Source organism: Bombyx mandarina, chromosome 13, assembly GCF_030267445.1.
Source record: "Bombyx mandarina strain Sakado chromosome 13, ASM3026744v2".
Lineage (NCBI taxonomy): Eukaryota > Metazoa > Arthropoda > Insecta > Lepidoptera > Bombycidae > Bombyx > Bombyx mandarina.
The window spans coordinates 14,833,587-14,858,979 of NC_143220.1; the positions used below are offsets into that span (position 1 = coordinate 14,833,587).

At 37.2% G+C, this 25,393-nt stretch overlaps 4 protein-coding genes across 8 annotated transcripts; 2 read left to right on the plus strand and 2 right to left on the minus strand.

Moving 5' to 3' along the window:
• The first annotated feature begins 2,425 nt into the window (after positions 1 to 2,425).
• On the plus strand, positions 2,426 to 4,925 carry EMC10 (ER membrane protein complex subunit 10). The gene is made up of 5 exons (XM_028181781.2): positions 2,426 to 2,630; positions 2,705 to 2,872; positions 2,963 to 3,234; positions 3,919 to 4,015; positions 4,660 to 4,925. The coding sequence occupies exons 1-5, from the start codon at positions 2,574 to 2,576 to the stop codon at positions 4,741 to 4,743; spliced, it is 678 nt and encodes a 225-aa protein (XP_028037582.1). The 5' UTR covers positions 2,426 to 2,573; the 3' UTR covers positions 4,744 to 4,925.
• Positions 4,926 to 6,953: 2,028 nt separating this feature from the next.
• On the minus strand, positions 6,954 to 9,459 carry Dbp80 (putative ATP-dependent RNA helicase Dbp80). 3 transcript variants are annotated; one of them, XM_028181779.2, is made up of 2 exons: positions 8,958 to 9,459; positions 6,954 to 8,485 (listed from the first exon to the last, which is right to left on the minus strand). In XM_028181779.2, the coding sequence occupies exon 2, from the start codon at positions 8,464 to 8,466 to the stop codon at positions 7,069 to 7,071; it is 1,398 nt and encodes a 465-aa protein (XP_028037580.1). In that variant the 5' UTR covers positions 8,467 to 8,485; positions 8,958 to 9,459; the 3' UTR covers positions 6,954 to 7,068. The 3 variants fall into 3 exon arrangements, with proteins under 3 accessions (XP_028037580.1, XP_028037578.1, XP_028037579.1); XM_028181777.2 differs by having other exon boundaries at positions 8,939 to 9,058; XM_028181778.2 differs by having other exon boundaries at positions 8,770 to 9,023.
• A 418-nt stretch (positions 9,460 to 9,877) lies between these two features.
• Positions 9,878 to 12,879, plus strand: LOC114248518 (uncharacterized). The gene is made up of 2 exons (XM_028181783.2): positions 9,878 to 11,063; positions 12,560 to 12,879. The coding sequence occupies exons 1-2, from the start codon at positions 10,017 to 10,019 to the stop codon at positions 12,830 to 12,832; spliced, it is 1,320 nt and encodes a 439-aa protein (XP_028037584.1). The 5' UTR covers positions 9,878 to 10,016; the 3' UTR covers positions 12,833 to 12,879.
• On the minus strand, positions 12,872 to 24,612 carry LOC114248517 (coiled-coil domain-containing protein 22 homolog). 3 transcript variants are annotated; one of them, XM_028181782.2, is made up of 8 exons: positions 24,394 to 24,612; positions 18,709 to 18,880; positions 17,708 to 17,960; positions 17,371 to 17,642; positions 14,260 to 14,487; positions 13,985 to 14,124; positions 13,675 to 13,840; positions 12,872 to 13,148 (listed from the first exon to the last, which is right to left on the minus strand). In XM_028181782.2, exons 1-8 carry the CDS (start codon positions 24,441 to 24,443, stop codon positions 12,930 to 12,932), a joined length of 1,500 nt encoding a protein of 499 aa, XP_028037583.2. In that variant the 5' UTR covers positions 24,444 to 24,612; the 3' UTR covers positions 12,872 to 12,929. The 3 variants fall into 3 exon arrangements, with proteins under 3 accessions (XP_028037583.2, XP_089588471.1, XP_089588470.1); XM_089732345.1 differs by lacking the exon at positions 24,394 to 24,612 and adding an exon at positions 23,479 to 23,497; XM_089732344.1 differs by lacking the exon at positions 24,394 to 24,612 and adding an exon at positions 19,181 to 19,407.
• Between the last annotated feature and the right edge of the window lie 781 nt (positions 24,613 to 25,393).

A 25,393-nucleotide genomic window follows, 5' to 3' on the forward strand; every position in this document is an offset into this window, starting at 1 on the left:
TTCTTTATTTATACACTAGCGACCCGCCCTCGCTTCGCTTCGGAAACATTAAAACACACATGAAACCAAATAAAAAAAAATAAAAAATAAATAAAAAAAAGTAGCCTATGTTCATCAGGGACAATGTCGGCTTCTAATGGAAAAAGAATTTTTCAAATCGGTCCAGTAGTTTCGGAGCCTATTCGAAACAAACAAACAAAAACAAATCTTTCCTCTTTATAATATTATTATTATTATTATTATTATTTATACAAAAAACACGCAGGCTACAACAGTTTTGTGATAAAAACAAAACAAAACTTTTAGTCTCATTTTAAGAATGAAATATATGAATACTACTGAAATGTCTCATCCCGACGCGATCGTCGCGAGTTGTATGAGAACATTTTGGTTTCTTGAATCTAATTGCGCGTCACCTGCCGTAAGTTGATGTTGAAAAATCTTCCCTAAAATACTAACAACAATGCCAAATGTTATCTTAATCGGATGAAGTTTAGATACGAACAGAAATAAAAAAGAGGTAATTAAAAAAAAACGTATAAATACTCATTTTAATTAATGTTAATAATTATTACGACTCGCAGTCGTCGTGGCCTAAGGGATAAGACGTCCGGTGCATTCGTGTTGAGCGATGCACCGGTGCTCGAATCCCAAGCGGGTACCAACAAATGTTCACGATTGACTTCCACGGTGAAGGAATAACATCGTGTAATAAAAATGAAACCCGCAAAATTATAATTTGCGTAATTACTGGTGGTAGGACCTCTTGCGAGTCCGCGCGGGTAGGTACCACCGCCCTGCCTATTTCTGCCGTGAAGCAGTAATGCGTTTCGGTCTGAAGGGTAGGGCAGCCTTTGTAACTATACTAAGATCTTTAGAGCTTAAATCTCAAGGTGGGTGGCGCATTTACGTTGTAGATGTCTATGGGCTCCAGTAACCACTTAACACCAGGTGGGCTGGTGAGCTCGTCCATCCATCTAAGCAATAAAAATAAAAATAATATTAACTCATGTAAAGCAAATTGTGCTTTAATATAAGTATTATTAATTGCAAAAAAGGTAGGTAACCCTCAATACATATTTGCCTGTAGTTGACACACTACACTGAACTATACTAAGATCTTAGAACTTATATCTCAAGGTGGGTGGCGCATTTACGTTGTAGATATCTATGGGCTCCAGTAACCACTTAACACCAGGTGGGCTGTGAGCTCGTCCATCCATCGAAGCAATAAAAAAAAAAATAATGATAATAATAATTTTTCAATACCCTTTTTGAAGAAGTCAGATGTACGGGACAAACTCTTCAAAGGCATTGATTACTTACAGTCTCTCTGGTATTCCATTTTTTCACTGCCAAGAAGTTGCCCAAACTTTGGAAAAGTAGAAGTTTATCATCGCAAGATCTAGTCAGTACGGTATTGACGCAAAACTTTCAAACCTAGGTCTTGTAGCTTAGAGGCCGTATGTGGTCGCCTAAAAGCAGCGGGGAAGAGCGATTAACCAAGATTGACTGAAAATTCGCGAGCTTCTCAAGCTTTGTGTTCACTTCCTCGCAGTACAGATCAGCGGTAATGCTGGTGCGGTTTGGTAAGAAGCTGTGATGAATTATAGACTAGGGCACTAGACCACCAAACAGTCACCATGGCTTTTTAGAGGTATTTTTTCATTTGGAGTATTGCCTAGGTTTTATTTGCATAGGTGGTTGGACAGCCCACCTGGTGTTAAGTGGTTACCGGCGGCCATAGACATCTATAACCTCAATGTCACCCCCCACCTTGAGATATGAGTTCTAAGTTCTCAGTATAATTACAACGGCTGCCCCACCGTTCAAACCGAAACGCATTACTGCTTAATGGCTGAAATAGGCAGAGTGGTGGTACCTACCCGTGCCAACTCAGTAGAGGTCCTACCACCAAAGGTGCTAGGATCTGACCAACAAGAAAGCAGAAGAGCGCTTACTATTATCAAAAAGAATCCATTTTATCATCGCAAGTGACAATGTGGTTTAAAATCTTTTCGTTCGTTAAGCAACGCAAGAGATATCAGTGGTTTATTAACCGTTTAGCATCTGTGAAACTGCACAAATGTGGGAAAATGAAACAAAGCCACTGAACGTAACTTTTCGAGATCCTCCGAAAAATTCAACTGAAAATGTCTCAAATGACCACCATTTTACTGAAATTATATTTCATCCCATATCATCTCATCTCATTTCATTTCGTTTTCATTTCATGCATAGACCTATATAGTATACTTCAGTGATTTCATGCCATGTTTCATATTAGTCAACTTCATTTCATTTCTTAATATCATTTTTCATATGAAAAAGTTTTTATTTAAATTAAAATAGGAATTGACCTAAAGGTCTTAGTTACCAGGTCATAAAATCCCTTAATTTTTTTATATGAAAAACCATAGACCTATATAGTATGAAAAACACATTATCGACATCAGTTGTTATTTGTGCCATTTAAGTTCGAATTAATTTATGAATGTGTTTTCTATTTAAAGATCCAACTCGTAATTAAATTTACTAACGTAGTGTTAATATCTTTGAATAAATTAATAATAATGCAGCAGTTTACCTTATTCTTTGTTGTACATTTAACTGCACTTTTTGCATCTACGGTAAAGAGATATTACTTCATTTTCATTCAAATGTTTCATTATTTTTATGTTTTAAAAGGCTTAATATTTTTTAGGCATGTATAGATTATGATGGTTTTTTGAACATGAAACTAGAACACTCTTTAAATTGCAATGATGAAAAATTTTGTCATAGAGGAAGTATAACTTTGAAGAGCATAAGAACGGGAGTTCCTATTATTGATCAAATACTATTCAACGAAAAGCATCTTGAAGCACTGAAGGTTTTGTATTCTTACCACTGATTCCTATTTGGTTATTAATGCATAGAACGAAAGACCAAAACAATTTGAATAAACAAATTTTTATTACAGAAACTAGCAAATGAAGATGAATTCTATTCAATTAAAACAACAATTACAACAGGTGAAAACAGCAAAGGAACTGAATATTTATCATCGGTTAAAGCTCAAGCATTTTTGGAAAATGGTCTCTCTGACGTTATCAATGCATGGATACTACCTAATGGAGCTGTTATTGCAGTCAATTTCCAAGTTGCTAACTCTACGCAACCACTAAAGCAAGCCACTAATGAGTATAAGCTCAATTCTAAATTCTACTTAAGATATATTGAGCAAGCTCCAGTGTGAGTAAAATAATGTCTATCCAAAAATTATTTACAAATTATTCTTAGCTTAAACATAGTTTTCTCAATTTTATATATCTTATAAAAAAAATACTCAGATTAGAGCATCAATTAAGACAATACATTGCATTATTTACGTATATGTATCATTGTTCGTTGAACAATTATTTGAAGGCATCTTTCTTCTTCCTACAAACCTAAACTTAAGTTTGGTAAAATGTTTTCACACTAATATGTTGATCTGAAACTTAATGATTGTAATTCCAGGTCAGTTTGCATTTTTAAGTTGCTTGACTGTGCTGGCCTTTTCAAATTTTTCTGTGAGCCACCGCATGTCTTCTGATAGTAGACATCACATACTCTTTGGTCTAGTCACATATCAAGGACTTCAGATTCACAGTGGTGACACTGCCATTTATACATGGGTACATGATCAGTGTGAAAAACCCATTGAAATTCATTGAAAGGTGTTCTTGGTTCAAAAAATTGAGTATATTAGAAATGCCTTAAACAGTCAACCAAATTAAACATAATACCAATTATCTTTAAATAGTATTGAAAATTGGTCTTGATCAGCTATTGCAAAGAATTCTAATAAACATACAAACAAAAAGACAATAATTATGTTATTAAATGTTATGTAATTTACCAGTATTAACAAGTAAGTGAATCATTATGTTTCAGTCCCGATACTGCGTCATATATACAAAAAATGGAACGCGACAGAGAGGCACGTGAAAAGGGAGAAATGAAGGATAACAGGTCATTCCTAGCTAAATATGTAAGTTCACTATTAAAAAGTACAGATTATAAAATAAACTAAATATATTAAGTAGGTTTACAAAAAAACACCCTTGATCATATCACAAATCTGGCTTTCGAATGAACTCCTCTCCAGTGCTTCCTAAGTGACATGTTCCTCATCAAATGAGATTTATGGACACTTAGCAATAGCCAGCAACATCACTTTGCCCCTAAAATGAATATCCGCAAATGACAATGACCACTTACTACAAGGTGGGCCATGTGATAATTTGCTTACTAAGGCATTAAATTCAAAATCCTGAAACTGTTACTGGAATTCTGCCATTTGTTCTCGCTCAAAGGACTTGACATTTGTTATACAACATAATTAAGATCTAGAACTGCAGGTGGAATATCAGAGTGGGTGACATCATTATTGCCTGTTGGCACATATACAGACTTAACATCAGATACTATTTAAGATAGTCTACCAATGTAGTGCAATAAAAAAGAACTCTTATTTTTTAATATTGTTTTCTGGTGTCACTAATAAATTAATTCTGGCTTTAATAATTGAATGTGGACTGCTTAAAATAGGCTTGAATAGTTAAAAAATCTAACAATCTTGGTTTTCAGTATCATTTCTATCACTACATATAACAAGTACTGTTTTGGTTTCAGTGGATGTATATTGTTCCAGTAGCAATATTTGTTATGATATCAGGAGCCACAAATCCAGAGGCCTCAGCACCAGCTGGACGTTAATACTGTTTTATAACTCAATTATGTTCTTAAGTAATTAATTTATTGAAGTTAATAGTGTATTACAAACATGCAAATAGGAAATTGGCTAATGTGTTATTAAAACCTAAAAGGTGTAGTGAGCATGCTGAAACAATTTAAATCAGATAATAAAGTTCTGATGTAATGTGATTGTATTACATGCATTTTTTTTTTGTTTTTTATTAGACGAGAGGAGATCCTATAGCCCTGTCCCGCAATGCAATATAAAATTTATCGCGCTCTTGTATGTGACGAATATTTTATAAAATACCGGACACTGTACTCGTCGAATTTGTCGGTTACGACAAATAGCTCGAGCTAACTTATAGAGTCACTGAGTTTCTCGCCGGATCTTCTCAGTGGGCCGCGATTCCGATCCGGTGGCAGATTCTGCTAAGCACTGCTCCCGCTAGGGTTGGTGCTAGCCAATTCTCTCAAGTTTAACCCGTGAGCTTTTACCTACCCATCCACACGAAGCTGGAATAGGAATAGAATAATAGGGAAAAAAGTGGCTGATACATTCACCTCTCATTAAAACAAGTGGTGAAGTGGCGGCATATCAAACGGGAGCTAACGCAATATCTAAATACTTTGGCACCCTGCTTTGAAGTCGCATCGCGAAGTCCAACTGCATAGGAGGACTGATCGACTTCCTAAAGTTGTTGTGGTTGCAAGTGTGGAAATTCCTACCAAGACACAAAAATGGCGCTCAAACTTCCGAAGTACCCTGTTTTCGAGAGCAAGAGAATACTCTATTTTTAATTATTTATATAATTAACTCTATCTACACTAAATAGCCATTTATTTGCATATAATTTTTTTTATTGAATATTCACTATTTTTGTGGTTTTTTAAATTATTGAATTGTTTTTGCAATAAGGAATAAATACAAATAATGTGTTTTGTAATTTAAAAATTCCTTCCTGAAGAGCTTAAAGCAATGTTATAATCTATTAAATAAAATTCTCGTGTCACGGGGTGCGTGATTTGAACTCCTCCGAAACGGCTCGACCGATTTTCGTGAATCTTAGCGTGCATATCGGTCAGGGTTGAGAATCGAACAACATCTATTTTTCATTCCCCTAAATGTTAAGGGTGGTCCAACCCTAAACTTTATTTTTAATTTTTTAGACATTTTTTTTTGTTTTTATTTTTTTATGATACAGCATACAAAAATACATACAACCCTAAATTTTCACCCCTCTACGATCAACCCTTATTTTTTATTTGTTAATTAAAAACTTTAAATTTTTTTGCAAGAATTTTGTTTTTATTTTGTCATGACTTAGCATAAAAATTTCTTAATACTCTGAAATTTTCACCCCTTTACGATCAACCCCTATTTATTATTTGTTAAGTATAAACTTAATTTTTTTTGACAAGATTTTCAATTTTTTTTTTATTTTGTCATAAATTAAAATAAAAAATCTGATGTTACTCTCAATTTTTCATCCCTCTATGATCAACCCCTATTTTTTATTTGTTAATTATAAACTTTAATTTTTTTGGCAAGAATTTTTATTTTATTTTGTCATGACTTAAAATAAAAAAAAATCATATTAGTCTCAATTTTCACTCTTATAGGATCAACCCCTATTTTTCCATCCCGATTTTTATTTTATTTATTCTATGCACAGATCCGCAATAAGGTTGCAAGATGGCAATCAAATATTATAATTGTAGTACGATAAATTTTTATTCAGAGGTAATAATTTCAAGTTCCTTTAATTATAATTTTTTTTAAATTGAATTTGATCTCCCGCCCTCGCCGGTCGACTACTGATCAACTATCAATTGATCAGTTATCCCCGCCAGGTGTCACCACTCATCCAGCAAACATCACGTAGTAGGGACGAGGACAAAGCCGATCTCCTGTTTTACTCACTATACATTTTTCAGCCTTGTTTTTTTGGTTTTATTTGTGTATCAATAGTATGTTCAGTAGGTCTTAGAATCGACTACTATCTATTTTTCATACTCCTAAGTGATAAGGGTTGTTCACCCCAAACATTTATTTTTTTCTTTTTGATTTTTTTTTTTTGTTATAATGAAGTTTTTTTTTCTACACTAGAATTTCCCTAGAAATCTTATTTAAGGCAACACAATGTTTGCCGGGTCAGCTAGTTTAGTAATATAATTGCAGTATCAAGACTGGAAAATGGTAATATGGTGATCGAGTAAGAAACTACAAATTTGCTTTCTACACAAACATTTATTATGATGGTTATCCTGATAAGAAGCAATAGATGAGCATTTTGATATATAAAAAGTAGAAATGAGTTTTTTTTTAATCAAATATAATTTCGATTAAGCCCCAATCTTTTCAATTTCTTCTGCATCTTCAATATCCAGTAATTGAATTTTCTTACCAAAGTGTGCTTCAATGTCTGTACAGATCTCCATAGCTTGCGGAGAGTCTATGAGGTTAATTGCAATACCAGCTTTTCCAAATCTACCAGTTCTCCCAATTCTGTGCAGATATGTCTCACAATCTGCTTTCCTATTCATGTCCATGGGCATGTCAAAGTTGACAACTAAAGTAACTTGTTCAACATCAATTCCACGAGACAAAACATTAGTTGTGATCAATACTTTTTCAAGACCCACCCGAAAGCGATCCAGTACTGCAATTCTCTGCTCAACTGTCAATTCACCAGAAAGGACAGCCACTGAATGACCGTCCTTTGACATCTTTTCAGACAACCAACTTGCAGTCTTTCGTGTATGACAAAATATAATTGCTTGACCAATTGTTATTACACCATAAATATTGCAAATAGCTCTATATTTGTCTTCTGCACTTTTGCACTTTACATAATATTGTTTTATGTTATCTAGTGATTCTTCTTCTCTCAAAAGTCTGATTATAATTGGATTAGAAACAATTATCTCAGCAAATTGCATGACTGCAGTACCATATGTTGCAGAGAAAAACATCATCTGACATGTTGATGGTAAGCATTTATGAATTCTAATGCATTGGTCTTGATGCCCTTGTCGATTGATCATGACATCTGCTTCGTCTAACACAAAAACTTTAATTTTACCCATATCAAACATGCCAAACTTGACACCCCAATCAAACATCTTTCCTGGAGTACCAATAAGAATGTGATCTGTGATTTTTGAACCCCTGGGAAGTTCTTCCCCTCTAACTGCATACTTTAACTTTATTTCAGGACAAAATTTTGCCATTTTTGCAGCAACTTCACCAGTTTGTATGGCTAGTTCATATGTGGGACTAAGACACAATACTTGAGGATAATTCTTGTTAGAGTCAACTCTGCTTAACATCGCTAAAACAAAGGCAGCAGTTTTTCCTGTACCTGATTGTGACTGGGCTATCATATTCTGTGGAGGATCAGCTAAGAGTGTAGGAAGTGCTGTTTCTTGAATTTTAGATGGAGCATTAAAACCCATAGCATAAACCCCTTTCAGTAAATTTGGCTTCAAATGCAAAGCTTCAAATGTTTTTACAGAATACAATGGTGAATTAGGATCTTTTCTCTGTATTTCTATATCTAGTTTAGATTCAACTAGACCTTGCCGTATGATTTTCATTAAAAGAGAAGTATCGGCTGCATTAGGGGTATCAGGTACATCATCAGAATCTGTTTCTTGGTTATGTTTTTTATCCAAGCCCAGCCCTGCAACTTTATTTGAAATCTCCAACTCTTCTGCCTTTTGTCCCCACTGGCTAGCCATGTTTATGACTTAGAAGAATCTAAAACAAATGTAAAATTAAACTAGTATTTGTTAGTGTGCATATCACAATATAGACAAATTAAGTTCAATTCAAATGAGTTTAATTTTAATTTGAATACAATGGAGTCCATTATTTAATTATTGATTTACTGCACGTTTAGTTGAGTTATTTTACAAGATCAATATATCAATTAAAAAAGAAAAAATTCCCGACGTGAATACGTAAGTACTGCGTTATAAACCACCAGCTACTATGGTCGATTGACTTTTGTATTATAATTAACAATCTAACAAAAAAATTACTAAGTGAAATATTAGTTGAACACCAATTCTTCCCAACAAATCTTTGTTTGTTCTTTGGACGTAGTAATTATTTTATCCTCATTAGTTCGCTAAGACCAACTGAATCATTAGAACTGATCCTTTCTTGTTTTTATACTTAAAATCAATGTATATGTACTTAGCCACTAACCAACTACTTATTACTACACCTTTATTTCTACTGTTTATGATCCAATAAGCGGCACCAAGCAAGACAAGTCACTCACTCACTATCAATAATTGTCAAAAGTGTTTTTTTTTATGGGATTTTATGACCTGGTAACTAAAATCTTTAAGTCATGTCTTATTTTAATTTAGATTCTTATTTTTATGAGAAATGATAATATACAGTGAAATGAAATGAAGATGATTAATTTAAGACATTAATCAACTGAGATGAAATTAAATGAAATGATATGCGATAATATAGGATGAAATATAATCTCGGTAAAATGGTGGTCATTTACTGAGATTTTTTCAGTGGACTTTTTGGAGGATCCCGTGAAGTTACGTCCAGCGACTTTGTTTCATTTTCCCACATTTGTGCACTTTCACAAATATTAAACAGCTATTAAACCACCGTTATTACACATTTAAACCTGAAGAAACACTAAATAGACAAAATAAAACAAATCACACAACTTCACTCCTCGCGTTCCCGCCAAAAAGTCAAGGTAGACTTTTAGGTGTATTATCAGTGTGCAAGTGATGCAAATAGACTGTTTTTAAGGGATTCGTCCGTCTGGTGTAGTGGTAAGTGACATGGTCACTACACTAGGGGGTCGCGGGTTCGAATCCCGCCAAGGGAAGATATTTGTATGATAAATATAAATGTCTTTTCCAGGGTTATGGATGTATATTAAATATATGTATGTGTATAATAAAAATCTTACATTTATTTCCGATATCTGGTACCTGTAACACAAGTTCTTTACGAACTTATCACGGGACCAGTTAACGTGGCGTGATTGTTAGTAAAATATTTATATTTATATTTATATTTCACTCCACAATATTATTTTTCATAAAAATATGAATATAAATTAAAATAAGACATGACTTAAAGGTCTCAACTACCAGGTCATAAAATCCCTTAAAAAAAGTCTACCGTATTTCAATAATTAATTTTGTGGTTAGATACATAAATACATAGTGGTTACACATTAATCTCATAATTATTTCATTAAAATATTTAAAAATACTACAACTAGATAAAATCTTGTTAAAAAATGTTAAAAAGTGTTCTGAAAGCACGAGCAAAGAGTTTTTTGTCAATTTCTCTAAAAAAAAGAACATTTCTTAGTAATGATTATAAATGTAACGAAAATTGGAATTCAGCAATATCAAGTCCCCTTCTAAACAAAATAAATCTTAATGATTTTTATAACAAATTGGATCAAACTCATAGCTCGAAAGGCATCATCAGTGCAATAGACGTAGACATATTCGCTAACGCTGTTACAGAACCAGTCCATTTGGAAGAACTTAAAGACCTATTACACAAATTAAGGCTTTCAGCAGAAACGGGCAGCATGCTGGAGTCAACGTCACATGCAACTGTTAGACATAGTATCAAATTTGATTATGTTGATGAATTAATACAGATGTTAAAAGATCCTTTAAATTATGGACTGTTCTTGGATGATTATAGTGCAAACATATTACTGAATGAATTACTTGTTAAAAAAAATTACACACAAGCTGCTGATGTAGCAGCACTGATAATGTTACAAGAAGAATATAATAATGATATATTATGTAGCTTATGTCAGTATTCATCTTACATGTTCATAAAAAACTATGTTGAACCGGAGCCAGCTGTCATGGAAGAAAACAACAAAAAAGTGGAAGAAATCAAAATAAGAGTAAAGTTTTTACGGAATCCTTATTTTGATGATCATTTTGACATAAAAGATAGGTTAAAATTGGCTGGGAAAACATTAGCATGGATATCTGAAAAAACATCGAATACTTTAAACAATAACTTACAATTAATTGGTTGGTTGATATATAAGAAATATGATCAGTTATTGGCAACAAGTGAAGAATTATGTACTAATACTAAATTTAGAATTTACAATGAAGTGATTGATCTTCTAAATAAAGAGCTGCATAAGGTAGAACCAGAGAAAAAAGAAGTATTAGAGAAATGTATATCCTTACTGGCAAAAATAGAAATTATTCCTACAAAGCCTTCTTTACAAGCATCTTTAACGGACAATATTGAAAATGCTATTAACAAAACCCAGGAAAAGGATGTAGCAGCACAAAAAGAGGTAATATTATTATACTACAATTTGTTTGTGTTGTCTTCTTGAATGACAACGCATTTTCAAAAAATAAAAAGCAATTCATAAGTAAAAAATCCAAATCTTAGTTTGATACTGCAATAGCTAGTATGAGCTCCAGTCCCAATTAACACAAGTTTTTTTTTTAACATACCTAATAATTGGTACTTTTCCAATAGTTTGGTACTTTGGATTTTCCAAATTTCTTTACTGAATCTAGTACCGGATGGGAACCGTTACCCACTGAGAAAATTTGGCGAGAAATCAGTGGGTTGTGTCTGTGGCCTAGTTCGCATGTAGAACTCTTCGTCAGAGCCTGACACCTAAAAGCACTGAGAATGGATCCAGAGGATCCAACAAGGTACATCTTGCTTGACTTGCGAGACGGCAGCTTTGCTTTGCCCTGTCACCTAGCTTGGATATATTATTAGCGGTGGCCATGATAAAAGTATTATCATGCTTCGCCACTTTTTCAAAGTAGCATTCTGACGCTTCCCTAAGATTCTTACTAGTTCTAGATTTCCTCAAGTACCATGGAGCTCCGACGGCTATCCTTGCATAGGTCATGATGGCACGTATGCAAGTTTTGTAAAGTATCACCTTGGTACAAAGGGACAATTTACTTCGCTTTCATATGATGAAATAGAGTAGACCGAGTAGGAATGCGGCTCGTTTGCTTACTGACTTAATGGTGGGACCGAATGTTATCAATTTGCCGAGAGTGACGCCTGATACTTGGCATTCGAAGCCCACGGTATGAGCGTGGCCAAGATTTTGATGGAATTAGTGCGCCTTATTCGTGACGAGATATTAGGAATCGTGTCGGGAGGGAGACTCCTTTGGAAGAGCACGGCTGTGCTTTTCGTAGGGTTGATGTCAATGCGCCACTTCCAGAACCACTGCCTTAAATTGGTAGCCACGATCTGAAGTTTACTGTGGATGAACGACATGTTCCTACATTAGTAGTAGATCGTATCATCGACGAAGAGGGCTAATTGGGTCGCCGGCGACGGGGGTATATATTTGTAAATGAAACCGTTGTGCCAGACTTTGTCGACAGTCTTCGCGATACGATAAGATATGCTCCGCGAGGCAGAGCACTTGTCGGATACACGAATGCTTGGCGCAGAATCCAAACTGTACGTTTATGATATTTATAAAAGGTTTCCTTTTGAGGTGATAAAGTCCCAGAGGCGTTTATGCATCAGTCTTTCATATAGTTTGTCTATCGCTGGGAGGAGGCTAATCGGGCAGTAGGTGGAATGTGAGCTCACACACACACTGCTAATATAAAAAATGTCTAATATACGATATATTTCGATTTACCCTTAGTTTGTTAGTTTAGTGGGCTATGAAATTTATGGTATGATGCCTATCGTGGTATGGGTTCTGGCCACCCCTCTGATGGATTTTGTTAATATTTTAAACTAAAACTCATTTTTTTATATAGCTAATAACTAATTATAATAAATTTCTTGTTCTAGTTATTTATTCTTTGGGAAAAAACAAGGCAGTTGAAACTTGAAGAGCAATCACATCGTCTTGACAGAGTAAAACGTGTACAGATTATTGAAGAGAAACAGAGACAACTACAAGAAGAAGAGCAAAAGCTGTGGTTCTTTGAGAATGAGGAAAAAATTGACCTTCAAATTGAAGATAAAGAAAAACTTGTAGATAAAACGCAAACAAAGAAAAAGGTTTTAACAGCAATAGATGAAAACTATATACCACCAGAAATCTTACCCAAACGACGATAATACATTATTAATACATTACAATTCAATAAAACAAATATAGAAACCTATTTCTCTTTATTTTGAGTCATAACCAAATAATAATAAATAATTGAAAAATTTAGGTTTCTTCTTTAATTTTTGCAATATCAAATTTAATTTTCTCCAAGGTATCTTCAGTCCTCTTTGCAGTTTCTGTTTTAACATTTTCTTCTAAATCAACAATGTCTCTTTGCAAAGATCCTATATCATTAACTAATGACACGATAGTTTTACATTCTGAATGCAGCAGAGCTAGTAGTTTATAGGCTTTCTTTGCTTGATCATCTTTCTTTGCATCCTGTAATGAGAAAATATACTAAGTTAATTTGACTTTTGTTTTTATAATTATTATCCATTTGTATATGAAGTAGCGTCAGAATAATACTTCGCGACGCTATACCCCCATGTCGTGGCCGCCGCTATTTACATTCATTGTAAACGCCCTAGACATGTATCTGTCAGTATCTGTGATATCCACCTTCAGTGCTATCGTTCGTAATTCTTATCTGATAGTAGATGCACACGCGAAACAGCTGACCTCGACTTATTATACCTCCATGAGAGGCTCTGAGGCAGTTCTCAACTTCTACACCTGGCTGAGCACATACTCGCTAACCCATCCCAGTGTAGCTGGGAAGGCCTCTAGGCCTCTAGGCCACCCCACCCAAGGTATATACATATCTTGTAACTATCACATATTCACACTCATTCTGTGTGGGAGTGCTTGTGAACTGAAGACACTTTTCAGTCTGATTTCCATTTCTCTAATTTAAATAAATAAATTTATCTTATTAGTGGCTTTATTTAGGAAAATAATTACTTACCCTAAACAGTGTTTCATCTGCAACAGAGAAAGACCGTTCAAGCTGACCTTCTAGTATATTTATTTCTTTTTGTAGCTGTCTTGTGTCTTCTAATATTTTCTTTATTTCAATGTTTTGTTTATCAACATTGCTTATTATTTCTACAATACGTTTCGTATAGATGGATCTGAAATAAGGTATAAATTAAAAATATGGACTATTCCCACGAGGTAAGACTGCTGAAGGTCGCGGTAATGGGCTAGATGCAAGAAGTGTATAACCGCTTATGATGATCGTGTTGTTCACAAAAAACTAAATAATTCGACCATACCTTTTGTTACCACCTCTTAACTTTTCATATTTCAACTTGAGTTGATTTCTCAAATGTTCTTTTTGACCATATTCCTCTTTCATAGCTTTTGCAGATTCTTTTAAATGGCCTAACATATTTTTGTATTTATTTCTTTCAGACTGTAACAATAATTATAATATGTAATTATAAATAAGCAATATAGGTAATATTCGTCTAGCAACTTTAAATGCGTTATATTTATGTCGAATTTAATCACCTTGACTCCTTGAAAAAAAGTATTTATTTGAAATTACCTCAGATCTATTCATACTCTGCTTGACATTTTCAATTTCTGCTTTCAATGACAAACTCTTTGATGTTAAATCTTCACTTTTTGCATGTAGTTTGTTAATATTTTTTTGTACTTTTTCTAGTACCTCATCTGAAACGCCCTCTGAATTTTCATCTGTAATTCCTATGCTATTTAAAATATTAATAACATTCTTCAAATCTTCTTCAACTTTTTCACACGAAACTTGAGCCTGGAAAAATATAAGAGAAAAATATGATATTAGATATTTTAATAATATGATTAAATATTTACATCGATTTTATTGTAAATTAGCTGACCCGGCAGACTTCGTAGTGCCTCAATCGATAAATGAAAGACCTAAGCTTTTGTATAAAATAAACTTAAAATAAACAAAAGGAATCCGTCCGACGGGGAACACATTTATGGAAAATCAAAATTGTATTTTTTATTTAATTCCGAGCATTTTCATATTTATCTACCTTTTAAACCTTCTCTGGACTTCCACAAATAATTCAAGACCAAAATTAGCCAAAACGGTCCAGCCGTTCTCGAGTTTTAGCGAGACTAACGAACAGCAATACATTTTTATATAATAATATATAGATATATAAGTGTAACTCGATCACGCTTCGCTAATATTCGCGTTATACCGGTCACTCACAATCGCACGAGTACGCAAACCCGTAAGTGCAGGACGACATTTGCAAATGATTAGGTATGCAAAGTTTTCGCTGCATTCGTGGTTTTCCAAGCTGTGTCGGTTTTTCAACGGATATCAAAGCACGCGAACAGCGATTATTCGTGTAGTCTTCCACACATTCGTGTGACCAGTTGCGCCCACGATTGCGAAGGTAACGGACGTTTCGCCATTTTCATAATTCGTGACGTCTACTGTGTAGCGTACCTTAATCATGGATTGGAACAACACTAAGGTGATGGAGTTCATTGAACTCCTGCAATGAATCGACCATATGGGACCTTCAAAAGAAATCCCATAAAAACAGAATGGCTAACGGCCAAGGGACGCCTGGGAAAGAATTAAAAACTCCTTTTCTCTTTAATGTTTTATTGGTGAATTAAAAAAGAAGAGAAATTCGTGAGACATTCGTAAACAAGTGTGGGAGGAAGCGCAAACGGGTTCGCAAATTGAGTACCGAACCCAATTGCACAGCCGCTAAGTTTGCGAATGAATGTATGACGGCCCTTCCGTGACCGGCATTATGCTATGCATTGCATAGTATGCAACGCTCATTTCTTTCTTTTTCAAGATATTGGAACCGCGGCCCACATTTAATTTTTGTCCAGCCCGCAGAACTTTAGAATTCATATCGAAGTAAAGAATAAATTAAACTCATAAAATATATTTGTTATACAATACAGATTTAATAAATAGAGTTATGTTAAATGCTGAACTTTTGATCCTTGAGAACTAATATAATAATATATTTATTTGTTATCATATATAGGATCCGCTATTTAAGTCATTTCTGTTAAAAAAATCTAGTCTGGACAGCCCTTTCATTAGCCCTTTCTAGTCTGGACAGCCCTTTCATTTTCATTCATTCATCATTCATTTTGAGCTCGTCCACTCATCTAAAACACGCCACCTGTGACGCCGACTGTACACGCTCATCTCGTTGTCTCGTGTGCCTCTCGACAGTCGACGTCGCCCAAAGCACGTCATTACGGATCCTCCCGATCCATTAACGGTGCTTTTAGGCACCACAAGCACCGGTCACCGTCCTCGTCGAACCCGTCGCTTGCGACGAAGGGCTCGACGAGCGAATTAACCCCTAGACACAGCCCACTGAGTTTCTCGCCGGATCTTCTCAGTGGGTCGCGTTTCCGATCCGGTGGTAGATTCTGCGAAGCACTGCTCTTGCTAGGGTCAGTGTTAGCAACTCTCCGGTTTGAGCCCCGTGAGCTCACCTACACACGTTAGGGTGAAGCTGAAATAGCCTCTCAAGGCTATCAGCATAGGTAGGAAAAAAAAAAAAAAAAATGTGCCTCTCGTCGCGTAGAGGTTCGACACGAGACCTTATGATGTACACACTCGTTGTATCAATTGAATTACGTTTATCCGTTGCGATGGACCAAAAAATAAACTGACGCAGTTGGTGGACAACTAAACAAACGAGTGTGTACAGACGCGCTCTCGTTTTCATCACGTGACTCCCCGAGACCCTTTGACTCAAGCGCAAAAATCGGTCCGAGAACGAACGAGAGCCACGAGACGAGGCGAGGGTGCCATGTACACACACGTCCTCGGTATCCATGTCTCGTGGTGTCTCGACGAGTGTGTACAGCCGGCGTTATACTTTGATCGTTTCCTGTTAGCAATCGTACCAAATTTCAACATAACCGGATAAACTACTTGAAACGTGCAATGCATTTTTTTTATTTCTGCGTACACCACTCTACCAATGCCAAGCGTAAGGGAGCAGGGTTTAAAATGATAGACGGACGATACAATTTTGCAGAAACGTATAGCGATTGCTTTATTACATTAGTACAATTACAATTTCGGTGCCCACTAAGTTTCTCGCCGGATTTTCTCAGTAGGTCGCTTTCCTGATCCGCTGGTAGATTCTGCGAAGCACTGCTCTTGCTAGGGTCAGTGTTAGCAACACCTCAAGGCTATGAGCATAGGTAGAAAAAAAAAAGAAACAGGTCGCCTTTGTCAGCGTTTTTGAGAATGTAAACAAATAAAATCAAATCAAACTTATACTCACGTCGTAAAGTAGATTTTTAAATAATAATTTCATTAAAATTACTATTCCATCTTCGCGGCATATTTACACAACATATATCCCGCGAATAAAGAGCTTTTACTGTGCATCGAAAAATAACGGAAGGGGTCCACGAATCTTCTGAACCGCCTAATAGTACTAGATTAAGCTAACGCTAGCCGTTAGCAACACTCCCGGTTTGAGTCCCGTGAGTTCACTTAGGTACACGTCAAGGAGAAGCTGAAATCGCCTCGCAAGCATAGGTAGGAGAAACATACAACTTTGGGTAGACTAATTGGCTGATGGTGTATGTTAAAGAAAGAATTTTATAGTCTTAGTAAGGAGTAGTGAAGACCGTGCTTACATTTAAAACTAAAAATTACCTGAGAATATTCAACATTCATAACATTTCTTTCACTTTCTAGAGTGTCTAATTTCTGTCGTAACACTATAGCAGTCTCCTTTAATTCTTTAAGCGTTCTATTATGTTCTTTTGTAAACGCTTCCGTTTTTAATTTCGATTCTTTTTGCATTACAACAACGTCCTGTGCTTTGGTATCTCTACTATTTGTATTCATTTCTTGTATATGTATTAGCTTTTGAATTAAATCTTTCTCATTTTCTAATGTATTATACAAATGAACATTGTTTTTTGCTGCAAGTAAAATTTCAATTTCAATTCATTTTATTTATAAAGAATAAAAATAAATGCTTACATACTTGAAGTGATTCCTTTTTGTTGCTCATTGGGTTTGCAACAATGTGGTACCCATATTCTTTCCATTTCCTCAGAAATCTTGTTGCTAACGTCTTTCATCAATGTTGACTGGTTTGTTTTAAGAGATGCAGAAACTGAACTCTGTTTTCCTTCATTGGGTAGTCTCTCAATAAGAAACATAAATACTTGCCGTAATTCCGCTTCATTATAGTATAGGAATGTTTGATAACCAACATCATTTTTGTACCCCAAATCCTTAAATAATTAATGTCATATCACAATAGTATGTTAAGTCACGCTACATGAAGTTAAAAAAATAATGTTTAGTACGCATCTTATAATTCAAATTAAATGGATGTACTTAAAAAGATGAGAGAAAGAAGAGAAGACAGCCCAAAAGAAAAGTTGATCTCTTTGTGGTGAAGGCTGCGACCCACTGCTTTTTATAGTGCTCTATGTACAATACCAGACAGCGCTTTGACTTCTTAATTAAAAGTGGGTTCATTATTAATTCAAAGTTTTTAGATGTTCTATTTAATGAAATATTGAATATTGTTATTATATTTGTTATTTGAATATTGTTAATATTGAATTTGTAGACAGCGGCTTGGCTCTGCCCCTGTCATTGCTGAAGTCCATGAGCGACGGTAACCACTCACCATCAGGTGGGCCGTATCCTCGTTTGCCTACAAGGGCAATAAAAAAAAAAAAAACAATTTCAAAGAGATATCCCAGAAATAATATAAGTAATGCTTTCATCCCCTATCATCTCTTGTGTAAATCGAAACTGTAATAATATGTTATGTATATGTAATTGTAATAAATAAGACAAAAAGCGATTAGATGACGAAATCTGAAATCGACAAATGGCAAATTTCAATTAAAATTGTTTGTATTACTTCAGCTGCTTGAATTAAATCTCAACGCTGGTGAATTGCCTGAATTAATTTGTTTGTAATTTGTGGAGTGGAGATATAGTGAAGCTTTATGTTAAAAAACTCACTTTGCAAAATGATGCTATCTGAGCAGCTACTTCGATTCGATGGGAGATTCCTTGTGGTAATTTTTGAGGAACTTTCAAGGATGGATTTATAGCGTTTAAGCATTTTGATGCTGCTTCAATAATAAACTCTACAGAAACATCGCACATGTTCTTCACATTCTCATCTATTTTTCTGTAAATATTTTTGTTTGGTTACATACAAACATTGACTACACATTGATCACATTATTTATATCTTCAAACTGGTTTATAATAGAGGTGTTATCTGCTTTAATTGAATACCTTTCATTTTTATACAAAGCTAGTTGTGCTCTTCAATGCATGCTTAAGTAGTCACAGGCAAATAGATTTGTCAATTATACCAAACTATCAAAATTGATGATTGATTGATATACTATTTTTATGTACTACATTTTCACATTTCTTCATTGATATTTAATAAATTACCTACAATTTTTTTTTGTATACGCACCTCTTAAAGCTACTGCAAAAAGAGAATTAGTTGACCAATAAGAGAGCAAAATGGTAATCAACTATTTCTTTTTTTTTTGAGAAACATTTTCATAAATAAATTTATGCACCACAGCCCTGTAATGTTGTCTGTACTTTTCTTTTATCTTAGAATAAAGATACTGTTAAAACCATTAAGGCCACAAAAAATTTCTATTTTTAAAATCTTTCAGTTAAAAGCAGTAGTTACTGAAACATGCAATTTTTATCATAACATACATAGTTTTGGTACGAGGGCGGCACTGAAAATTTCGGGAATTAACGAAGTGACACAAGATTACTATTTAAAAATGTATTTATTGCTTTTCGAAGTATTCTCCGCGAAATTTGACACATTTTTCCATACGATGGAACCAATCATTGAAGCAACCATTCCATTCGGAAGTTGGGGTCTCCAAAATGGCCGTTTTGTAGGCGTCCACAGCTTCTTCAGGTGATGAAAATCTCTGTCCACGCAATTTATTCTTTATTTTAGGAAAAGTATAGAAATCATTAGGGCTTAGGTCGGGGCTGTACGGCGGATGGTCTAATAATTCTATGTTTTATTGCTCTAAAAACTCTTTTGTTCTGTGCGCGGTGTGAGAACTCGCATTGTCGTGATGGAGGATGATGCGGCGGTTGCAGTTCTCTTTACGGAGTTCAGAAACGACCTGTGGCAAACAAATGCTAGCATACCATTCTGCATTAACCGTTCTTTGTCCCTCAAGAGGAATAGTCGTAACATGGCCGGTTTTGGAGACAAACGTGGCCACCATTTTTTTTGCAACACTCCGTGAACGAACAATTTTTGTTGGCTTTAACTCATTTTCGAACACCCAAACTCGTGACTGGTTTTTTGTTTCGGGTTCGTACGCGTATATCCAGGATTCGTCACCTGATACAATGTTGTATACAGCATTTGAGGATCCTGCGTGGAATCTTTCGAGAGTTCTGAGGCACCAAGTAACGCGAGCCGCTTTTTGCTCTTCACAGAGCGAATGCGGTATCCATCGGGAAAACAACTTTTTTACACCTAATTGTTCATGCAAGATTATTTGTATTTGACTCATGTCAATGTCTAAAGTTGCCTGAATTTCGCGGTATGTCACATGTCGATCTTCCTCAATCAGCTTACGCACAGCATCAACGTTTTCTTGGGTGACTGCAGTTTTTGGACGACCTTGACGGGGATCATCACTGAGCTTGACACGTCCACGTTGAAACTCAGCAAACTAGCGATAAATTGCGGTTTTGGATGGGGCTTCATCGCCAAATGCAGAAATCATCCGGTCAACACACTGGTTTTGTGTTAAACCACTTCGAAAGTCATAATAAATCATCGCTCTTGAATTTTCTCGAGTCAATTCCATTTTCTCAACGACTAAACAAGTTTGACAAAACCTCGTGACAAGACCGAGAATCTTTTTTTAAATAAATAAATGGTATTCGATTTTTAAAACCAAGGAGTTTTCAATTAAAAAGATTTTAATATGACAGGAACAGTGGAAATATTTCATTCCCGATACTTTTAGTGCAGCCTAGTATTGTTAATTTATAATTAAGTTCCACTAAAACACTTGTACCAATAATTTCCTACTTCTTTTTTTTTTCTTTTTTTTTCGGGCCGAGGGCCGAACCTCCTACGAGGTCCCCGCGCCTAGGGGGCGCGCGGGGTATGTGAGACTCAACGATCTGCAGGTGTTGAGAGCAGACCGCGGGCTCAAGGAATTTAGGGCCCACCCACTAAACGACTCCCCTGCACTCTTACAGCCGGCGTCCGATCTCCGTCCGGGGTCAAAACCCGGTCAGAGTAGGGGGGTTCCCGCGGTCAACACTACAACCAGACACGCGGCGCCACCCCGAGGACGCCCGACCGACGGGTCGTCGAGGCGATAGTCGACGACCAACGACGTCAGTCTCCGCGGTACGGCGGCCCTACCAGGCCGCCCGGGCGATGCCGCTGGTGTTCCGGGATACCCCGCTGGGCCAGAACCAGCCTGCCGGGTCGGAACGCGATACACCGCCGACCGGGCTGCTCTTCCACAGTATGTTCGGCGACGACAGCGACGACGAAAATGCGGACCGCATCGCAGTCCGCAGCCGCCGACGCGTCGTCCCGTCCTCCTGGTGCCAGCGCGCGAGAGTGACGGTAGCGTGCGGCGCAGTCTCAACCCCCTTAGGTCACCCCGTGACCATCACCGGGAGGAGACTGCCTCCTCATAGGGGCCGGAGCTGGACAAACGCCCTCCTCCGACCCCCGGCTCGACGGCGGCGGCACGGCGCCGAGAGGGAGGAAGAGTTCTCCCTCTCCCGTTCCGCCGCCTCCTTCTGCGAGATGGTGGACTCGCAGAAGTCGAGCATCGCAGCCACGACGGTCGGAAGCGACAAGTCCGGTCCTATTTTTGCAACGAGGACGCGGCGCTGCTCCGCGAAAGCGGGGCAGTACACGAGCGTGTGCTCCGCCGTGTCCTCGTTGCAGCCACTGCAATGGTGGCACTTCGGCGTCGGCTCCCTCCGGGCAACGAGGTGTAGGTAGCGACCGAAACAGCCGTGTCCCGTGAGCACCTGCGTCACTCGGAAGGTGAGACGTCCTCGGTCGCGATTCACACAGTCCGAGAGGACCGGGCGGATCGCCTCGACGGTCCTTCGCCCGTAGGCGGGGTCCGCCAGGCGGCGAGACCAAGCCTCGAGCACGGCACGCCGAGATTGGAGCTTCCGCGCTCGAACTTCCGCCGCGCCGGGACGCGGCTCCCCCCTGGAGCGGAGATCACATCGCCACGCGTAACCCGCAGCGAGCGCCTCCGCTTCCAGGTCCCAGGGAGGCGTCGCGGCGAGCACGCACGCCGCCTCGAACGAGACGGTGCGGTACCCACGAACCGCCCTACCGCAATCGCGCGCTGCGGACGTCACAACGCTGCGACGTTGTCACGGGTCAGGGCGTGGCACCATACGGGAGCCCCGTACAGTGCCATTGATCGCACCACCCCCGTGTAGAGGCGGCGCACCACCATGTCGGGACGCCCGACGTTCGGCAACAGCCGACTCAGCGAGCCGGCGGCTGCCGTCAGTCGGGGACCCAATCTTTCGAAGTGAGCACGGAAGCTCCAACGACCGTCCAGTACGAGACCGAGGTACCGCCACCCGGTCGCCTCGATCTTGACGCGAACGCCTCCAATCACGAGGTGGGCCCCCTGAGGCGGCGCTCTCCGGGCCCCGTGGAACAACAGGGCCTGGGATTTATCGAACGCCACCTCCAGACCCAGCCTTCGGATCCTGCCGACGACAAAGGCCACCCCCACGCAGGAAAGACGGGCAGACTCGCGCAAGTCCCTACCCCGGGCCACGACCAAGGTGTCGTCCGCGTAACAAACTACGCTCAGACCCGGGAGAGGAGCGCTAAGGGCACCCCGCAGGACCCAGTCGTAGCCGATGTTCCACAAGAGAGGGCCAAGGACCGACCCCTGTGGGACACCGCGCTTTGGTCCGCGTCATCCGATCTCTTTCGTTGCAAAGCCTAGCTAAAATATCCTAATCCTAAACCTAAACCTTAACCTAATCCTAAACCTAGGACCTTAACCTAAGAATCCTTGCAACGAAAAAGATCGGACGATACCTGTGGGAATGTCGCCCAGAGGATCCCGTGATCCGCCACCAACGGACGCGCCCGGTGGAAGTCCAGCATCTCCCTCGCAGGTGCGGGTCCCGTCCAGATCCTGGGAATAATTTCCTACTTCTGCCTTAACTGTGCACTTCTGCATCTCAACCTTCTTTCTAATCAGCAGTGTTTTCAACTCTAGTTTGTTGTAAGTGTCAGTAGTATATTTACTAGGTGCAACCAATGACTTTAAATTTGCTTTAAATAAAAATTAGTTCATTCCTTGAGTAATCAGGGTATCCACCAAACTGAAAAATGGTAGGTGGGTGGCGCATTTACGTCGTAAATGTCTATGGGCTCCAGTAACCACTTAACACCAGGTGGGCTGTGAGCTCGTCCACTCATCTAGCAATAAAAAAAAAAAAAGGTGTTAAGGAAAAACAAAGTAATTTTTCCTTCCACTTAGTCTACCAACTATTTATCACTACATCTTGTAAACAGAGACTAAATAAAAATGTTGTCAAAGAAAGGAGAAAATGGCCATTAATTTGTCTTGTCTTAATCTAAGTCTAAGTTAATAAGCATAGGCACCTATTAACTAAATTAAGAAATTAGTTTGTTAAAGCATTTCTTATCATAAATACCGGTACAGAATGTGTTGTAGAGACAGATAATTAGCTATGTACCTCTATTCTGTCCATATAAAAAGGCATTCTGCCTATGCCAAAGAGCAGTCATGCATTCCTGCTTGTCACTGGTATACAAATACAATCAAAACTTCAATTTGTTTCATGGTGAGCAGTAGCATACCCAGTGTGGCAATCAACTTAAACTACCACTTAACTAGAGTTGGCCTACAAGTTTGTCAGGAAAATATAGTTTATAAAATGAATTTGGCAGTACAAGGGATAGTTAACAATTTTTTTTCTGTTTTATTGCTTAGATGGGTGGACGAGCTCACAGCCCACCTGGTGTTAAGTGGTTACTGGAGCCCATAGACATCCACAACGTTAATGCGCCACCCACCTTGAGATACAAGAAAACTTAATAAGGATAACTTAATAAACTTAACAAAAACAATGTTTTTTTTCCTTTTGTCACTCATCAAAATTTTTTGCTTAAAATAATGAACTTATTTATTAGATACTCTAAGTTATAAATTCCATTTTAAATCATATCATCAAGAAACAGGTAAATCAGACTTGATTTCAATACAAGAAAACTTAATAAGGAAATTTTATTCAGACATTGTACTTTTTTCTATGATTATTTTGAGTTGCAAAATTCTTTGATGCTCTTTATATTACATCAAAATATTTTGGAGCTAAAGGGCTTCAATTTTAGACATACAGAATTTAAGTACCTACAATGAATATAAAGTGATAAAAAATTTTTGGTCTATCATTAAAGAAAGGTTGAGGTTGACTAGTATAAAAAACCTTGAGAGAAATAAACACGCTACTAACTACAAAAACTACAAATAAAAACCGTCGAAAAAGTGATGAGTTTCAAAATCATTAAAGAAAGTATGCGTATAACTTTCCTAAAATTAAATAAATGTACTTAAAAAATAAACAATAACTTTATTTTATTGAACTTACAGGTTCAGTTGACGCAGAAAATGTAAAATGATTGAATCTACCTCTTCCATCTTGTTATTTTTATAAATTGGGAGTATATAACGATATCAGAGTTTTAGATAAGGCAAACTAAAAAAATAAATCATCGCGTTTTTTACTTTGTAATGCTGGAAAGTGGAAGGAAAACAATATTATTTTTTCACCTCTTCAAGTTGACACTTTCTTTTTTTTTTTTAAGGGATTTTATGACCTGGTAACTAAGACCTTTAGGTCATGTCTTATTTTATTTTCTCTCTTATTTATATTCTTATTTTTATGACCAATGATATGTAATATGGAGTGAAATGAAATTATATGAAGATGATTAATTTGAGACATCAAACAACTGGGATTAAATTAAATTAAATGAGATGAGATGATATGGGATGAAATTTAATCTCAGTAAAATGGTGGTCATTGACTGAGATTTTTTCAGTGGACTTTTTGGAGGAACCAAGAAGTTACGTCCAGCGGTTTTGTTTCATTTTCGCACATTTGCGCACTTTCACAGATATGAAACGGTTAATAAACTACCGTTATTACACATTTAAACCTGAAGAAATACTAAATAGACAAAATAAAACAAATCACACAACTTCACTCCTCGCGTTCCCGCCAAAAAGTTCGATCATTAAGCGTATAATCTATGAGTTCGATAGCCACTTTCAACTTTGTGACCACAGATTAGTATAAAATAGTTATATTATATAATAGTATAACGGTTTTCCAATACAAAAACCGAAGATATGATACTGGCAAAGTTTTTATTCTGCTTTATAGAATATAATATGTAGTGAAAAATGATATGATGGAATGAGTTAAAGTTGATTTATTTGCGATTGCAGTCAATTGGAATGGTTTAAAATAGTTTAAATGAAGCAAAATGAAATGGGGTGAAATAATAGCTCGGTAAAATGGTAATTATTTACAGAGACTAGTAGACTTCTTGGAAAGAACCCGAGAAGTCACGTTCATTGACTGT

Coding starts and splice junctions, on each gene's coding strand:
- Dbp80 (XM_028181779.2), bottom strand. CDS start 8,466: ATGGCTAGCCAGTGGGGACAAAAGGCAGAAGAGTTGGAGATTTCAAAT.
- LOC114248517 (XM_028181782.2), bottom strand. CDS start 24,443: ATGGAAGAGGTAGATTCAATCATTTTACATTTTCTGCGTCAACTGAAC. Junction 14,125..14,259: donor AGAGTATGAATAGATCTGAG/GTAATTTCAAAT, acceptor TTATTGTTACAG/TCTGAAAGAAATAAATACAA. Junction 13,149..13,674: donor CAGATGAAACACTGTTTAGG/GTAAGTAATTAT, acceptor TTCTCATTACAG/GATGCAAAGAAAGATGATCA.
- LOC114248518 (XM_028181783.2), top strand. CDS start 10,017: ATGTTAAAAAGTGTTCTGAAAGCACGAGCAAAGAGTTTTTTGTCAATT. Junction 11,064..12,559: donor ATGTAGCAGCACAAAAAGAG/GTAATATTATTA, acceptor TTCTTGTTCTAG/TTATTTATTCTTTGGGAAAA.
- EMC10 (XM_028181781.2), top strand. CDS start 2,574: ATGCAGCAGTTTACCTTATTCTTTGTTGTACATTTAACTGCACTTTTT. Junction 2,873..2,962: donor AGCATCTTGAAGCACTGAAG/GTTTTGTATTCT, acceptor TTTTTATTACAG/AAACTAGCAAATGAAGATGA. Junction 4,016..4,659: donor GGTCATTCCTAGCTAAATAT/GTAAGTTCACTA, acceptor TTTTGGTTTCAG/TGGATGTATATTGTTCCAGT.